General features: G+C 43.8%; 1 protein-coding gene across 1 annotated transcript; it reads left to right on the top strand.

The window, feature by feature from the left end:
* The first annotated feature begins 914 nt into the window (after positions 1–914).
* LOC113018604 (uncharacterized protein K02A2.6-like) lies at positions 915–5,556 on the top strand. The gene is made up of 2 exons (XM_026161756.1): positions 915–3,812; positions 3,912–5,556. Exons 1-2 carry the CDS (start codon positions 2,296–2,298, stop codon positions 5,107–5,109), a joined length of 2,715 nt encoding a protein of 904 aa, XP_026017541.1. The 5' UTR covers positions 915–2,295; the 3' UTR covers positions 5,110–5,556.
* The last annotated feature ends 338 nt before the right edge of the window (positions 5,557–5,894 follow it).

Below are 5,894 nucleotides of genomic sequence, written 5' to 3'. Positions count from 1 at the left end.
GTAAAAAAGTTTTCTTCCCACGCACAATGGACGCTAATATTTTTGTCACTTTTTATGGAATCAAACTCAAAGTAAGGTCAGTGCTTCCACGCTTTAAACGCTGCACGCTCATACTCTCTCCCACACTCGATATGTGATCCACTGTTGATCTGCACACAGCTGTTGTCACTAACGGCTCACTGTCGTGAGACATTCTTGCATAAAATCACGGTTTTAGTAATGCAGTAACGCAGCGTTCCTACGGGAAAGTAACGGTTATCTAATTACTGTTTTTGCAATAGTAATCCCTTACTTTACTCGTTACTTGAAAAAAGTAATCGGATTACAGTAACGCATTACAAGTAACGCGTTACTGCCCATCTCTGATTGTGAGTCACCAAAAAGCTTTCACTGGACTTAGTTGGTGTTGCACAACAACACAGCAGCAGGTTGTTTTTTTTTTTTATATTGTCCAATAACACCAATGCAGGTAGGGCTGTTCGGTATAACAATATATATTGGATGACGATATAAAAACGTCTATCGTTTCATTTTACGCTATCATTTGTTTCGTGGTTTCGCAAAATAAGCTGTTTACGGCAATATTTTTTCATCCTTTTTGATGGTCACTGTAGTGGCTATATTAATTTCTTAAAGTTCTCTTTCTCTTATATTTTATATAACCACACTACAGACAGACAAGCGGCTGTTTTTATGAGTTGTGGTTAGCAACAACGATGGTAACACCATCGCGTGTCCGCTTGTTTATTGTAGATAACCTGCTGTTAGTTTGGTATTTTGTCCTAATCCGTTTGCCGTACCTCCGTGTAGGTGTGTGTATGTTTTGAGTGGTATAGGCGCCATTCCGTTATTGAATCCAAGCATGTAAGTTCTCTGCTGCTGTGCTGGTTAATAAAACCACATTAACTGAGATTACTGCTTCATCATTATCATACTGGTGAACATACAACATGGTGTCAGAAGCGACGGAACACGTACTTCGTAGTTGACGGTGTTTTTTTTTTTCCCCGTCTCAAGTCTATTTTGTGGGTGCGTTTTTTGTATCCGGACTGCAGACAACATGGTGGAAGGATTCAGGAGGCCCGACCCGCTTGTTTTCGATGGTAATGTTGCTGAAAATTGGCGCATTTTTGAGCAAGAGTATGACATTTTTATAGCGGCGGCACACTCTGACAAGCCAGCGCGCACACAAGCCTACATATTGCTCAACTTAGCAGGTCCCGAAGCTATAGAACGGGAGCGGTCTTTTGTTTACGCGCCAGAAGTGAGAGAGCCCGGCGAGGGAGGACGAGTTCTCATTCCTGCAGAATCGAAGGAGGATCCTGAGTGCCTCAAAAGGAAATTCAGAGAAACGTGCAGCCCTCAAACCAATGTCACGATGGAAAGACACAAGTTCAACACGCGGAATCAGAGGACTGGCGAGACTGTTGAATCCTATGTAAGTGATTTACGGATTAAAGCAAAAAGCTGCAGATTTGGTGATCTGAGTGAAGAACTAATAAGAGACAGACTAGTTTGTGGCATCAACAATGACAATTTAAGGAAAGTGCTACTGCGTGATAGTGATTTAACGCTAGCAAAAGCCATATCTGTCTGCCAGATTCATGAAATGACTGAAGAGCATAATAAAACACTTGCTTTTCCTCAACAATCTGCATCAAATGTTGATGTGCTCCAGCCCACATTTACGAGAAAGCACAGAGGAGATAAAAAGAAAATACAAGGAGACAGGTCTGAAACACAGCATGTCACTAACTGTACTAACTGTGGGGGTGCTCATGCTGCAAAAAAGAGCAAATGTCCAGCTTTTGGGCAGCAGTGTCATGCATGCAAAAAGTGGAATCACTTTAAGAAACGGTGCAGAGCTGTTCAGCCTACCCAAAACGTAGCAAGACACAGAAAGTCAGTTCATCATGTGGAACCAGACCAAGCTGATGACAGCGGAGACGACACATTCTACGTTGATGGTGTAAATCTGCAATATGCAATCCATGCGACTGATGTGGATGTGGAACACAAAGAGGAAGTTTTTGTCACCGTGCAGATTAATGGGATTCCTGTTGAAATGAAGGTGGACACAGGTGCTAAATGTAATGTGCTTCCCAAGAAAACGGTTAACATTATAAGAGCAGATAAACAAATGAAAGCACACCCCAAGTCCGTTAACCTAGTAGCATTTGGAGGCAGCAAGATTCCAACCTCAGGTGTAATTAAGCTGCAGTGTTTTCTGCATGGACAGCCACATGTGCTATCATTCTTTGTTATTAATGAAGATGTTCAGCCAATACTTGGACTATGTGCATGCAGAGAAATGTATCATTCAGCAATGACGTCCACCAATTGAGCATGTCTGCAGATGACCTGTCACAACAGCTTATCACAGAATACAGCGACTTATTTTCTGATGAGCTTGGGAGGTTGCCAGTCACCTATCGCATGACACTGAACCCAGATGTGAAACCAGTTGTTCGCCCAGCACATCGCATCCCTTTGGCCATGAAAGACAGGGTCAAGGCAGAGCTGGTCAGGATGGAGAAATTAGGCGTCATTACTCCCGTCTCAGAGCCGACGGACTGGGTGTCTTCCATGGTAGCCACCAACAAGAAGGGCAAAGATGAAATCAGGATATGCATAAATCCTCGAGATTTAAACACTGCTCTGAAAAGACCACACCATCCCATGCGCACAGTAGAAGAAGTGGCTGCAATAATGTCAAACGCTACTGTGTTCTCTGTTTTGGATGCTAAGAACTCTTTTTGGCAGGTGTCATTGGATCAAAAATCATCCATGCTAACCACCTTCAGCACTTGTTTTGGTCGTTTCAGGTTCCTCAGAATGCCTTTTGGTCTTAACGCTGCCAGCGAGGTGTTTCAGAGAGCCATGGAGCAGATATTCGCTGGGTATCCATGTGCCATCATTGTTGATGATATACTCATCGGCGGAAGAACCATGAAAGAACATGACGACAACCTGAGAAAAGTCCTTGATCGTGCCAGAGAAGTAAACCTGCGACTAAACCCATTAAAGTGCAAATTCCGGCTGAATCAGGTCAGTTATGTCGGACACATTTTCACAAGCGAGGGGCTTAAAGCAGACCCTTCCAAAACAGCCGCAATCAGAGAGATGCCAGTTCCAACAGATGTCCAAGCCCTGCAGAGGTTCCTGGGGATGGTCAATTATCTTGGAAAATTCATTCCAAACTTCAGCCATCTGTCAGCTCCTCTGCGACAGCTCACACACAAGGACAGCGAGTGGATGTGGGACACACAGCATCAGACTGCGTTCAAAGCACTTAAAGAGCACATGTCTAATCCACCTGTTCTGTCATATTATGATGTCAGCAAACCTGTGACACTAACGTGCGATGCATCACAGTATGGTCTTGGTGCAGCTTGCTTACAGGAAGGGCGACCTGTGGCATATGCTTCACGTACTCTGACAGACACTGAAACCAGATATGCTCAGATAGAAAAGGAGCTGCTGGCTGTTGTTTTCGCATGTACAAAGTTTCATGACTACATATATGGCAAGCCTGTGGTCGTAGAAACAGACCATCAGCCACTGGTCACCATACTAAAGAAACCTATTCACGCTGCACCAGCCAGATTACAGAGGATGTTGTTAAGGCTCCAAAAATACAACATCACCCTCACATATAAATGTGGAAAACACATGTATCTGGCTGACACACTGTCTCGTGCTCCCAACAGCTCCACTTTCCAGCAGCCTGAAGAAGAGGACAACTTTGATGTCATGACGGTGAGCTGCATCTCTTCTTCACGCCTGGAGGAACTTAAAGGACACACAGCTGAGTATGAGACACTGCAAGCGCTCAGCTCGTTCATCAAACATGGTTGGCCACAACGACTCCACAACCTTCCCACAGCAGTTCATCCATATTTTCCTTTCAGGGATGAGCTGATTGTGGATGATGGCATCATTCTTAAAGGTTCCAAAGCTGTGATCCCAAAATCACTGCAAGGAGACTACATCACCATCATGCACAGAGGACATCCCGGCGTAGAAGCTACCAAGCGGAGAGCACGGGGGATCGTCTTCTGGCCGTTCATGTCAAGAGATATTGAACAAACAGTTACTTCCTGCTCGGTGTGTAACAGCACTAAACCTCATCAACAAAAAGAGCCCCTTCATCTGCATGAAGTTCCAGAGCTTCCTTGGTCAACTGTGGCTACAGATATCTTTGAGTGGCACTGTCAGCACTATTTAGTAGTAGTCGACTCATACTCAGGCTGGTTTGAGATTGACCTGCTAAAGGATTTGACATCAGCGACAGTCATCAAAAAGCTGAAAAGACACTTCTCAGTTCATGGTGCTCCACACACTCTGATCTCAGACAATGGCAGGCAGTTTACAAGCCAGCGTTTCAAAGACTTTGCTTCACAGTGGGACTTTCAACATGTCACCAGCAGTCCAGAGTATCCTCAATCCAATGGGCTTGCTGAGAGAGCAGTGCGCAGTGCTAAACAGCTGATGGAGAAGTCACACAGAGATGGCACTGATGTATTTCTCAACCTGCTGAACCTCAGGAATGTTCCACGTGATGTGAACCTGGGTTCCTCTGCAGAACGACTTCTATCCAGACAGACTCGAACTACGCTCCCAATCACAACGAAACTGCTCGAACCACAACACCTTGAATCTGAGAGAGTGAAAGCCCAACTACTCAACAAGAGACTGACTCAGAAGGTCTGTTATGACAGATCCAGCCGACCACTTCCACCTCTCAACGAAGGACAAGTAGTGAGGTTACAGACCCCACAGGGTTATGACCGCACAGGTGTGGTAAAGGAACTTTGTAAAGAACCTAGATCCTACCTGGTACAGTCAGATGGAAACACTTACAGGAGAAATCGCAGACACATATTGCCTGTGTCTGAGCCTGTTACTGTTCAGAAAGACACTGATCATCATCATTATGATGGACTGCAGGTTGTGGGTGAAAACAATGATGTAGAACAGTTTAAAGACAGCACTCATGTTGAGAGCTCTTCTGATGTTTTGCATTCTCCAAGACCTTCCAAGAGTGATGGTGTTTACAGGACACGCTTTGGTCGTGTGTGCAAACCAAATCCAAGATATAAGGATTAATTGGGTACTAGTTAAAACACAGAACATTTTCAGGTTTGATGTTTGAGCCATCAGTAACTGATGTCAATGCTTCAAGTTAAATTCTGTTTGAGGTGATTTTCAGTAGTAATCATATTTAACTTTATACAGCAAAATGATATTCTTGTCATGTTTATTTCTTTCATCTGGTTGCAAATTTAAATGTTCCTAAGGGTCAGCGTATGTCACCTTTTATGCTGTGATTATTATTATTCAGTATGCATTAAACTTTATGTCCGGTTGGGGATGTACTAAAGAAGGGGGATGTAGATAACCTGCTGTTAGTTTGGTATTTTGTCCTAATCCGTTTGCCGTACCTCCGTGTAGGTGTGTGTATGTTTTGAGTGGTATAGGCGCCATTCCGTTATTGAATCCAAGCATGTAAGTTCTCTGCTGCTGTGCTGGTTAATAAAACCACGTTAACTGAGATTACTGCTTCATCATTATCATACTGGTGAACATACAACATTTATGTTCCACATAAACCTTTCACAATAAAGCTCAAGAGCCTGTTGAGACTTTTCAAAATAAACCGAATCACGTGAAAGAGCAGATTATTTACGGATGAGAAGTAAAAAAGAGCCGCCAGGTGCTAAAAAATAAACCTTAGACTCAAACGTTAGAACAGGCTTTTCCCCGCAGCACGCCGTGTAATAAATACTCACAAAGAAAACGGCGGCTGTTACAACTTATGTCTAAAAATGTATCGTTTCATGCATCGGTTAAAACACTCGACTCCAGCTACATGACGCGCAGCTGGAAACACT

The sequence above is a fragment of the Astatotilapia calliptera genome, chromosome 3 (genome assembly GCF_900246225.1).
Source record: "Astatotilapia calliptera chromosome 3, fAstCal1.2, whole genome shotgun sequence".
Taxonomy (NCBI): domain Eukaryota; kingdom Metazoa; phylum Chordata; class Actinopteri; order Cichliformes; family Cichlidae; genus Astatotilapia; species Astatotilapia calliptera.
The sequence above is the reverse complement of the archived record's forward strand: the minus strand, read 5'-3'. Positions and strand labels throughout refer to the sequence as shown.

Coding starts and splice junctions, on each gene's coding strand:
- LOC113018604 (XM_026161756.1), top strand. CDS start 2,296: ATGTGCATGCAGAGAAATGTATCATTCAGCAATGACGTCCACCAATTG. Junction 3,813..3,911: donor CTTAAAGGACACACAGCTGA/GTATGAGACACT, acceptor TTTTCCTTTCAG/GGATGAGCTGATTGTGGATG.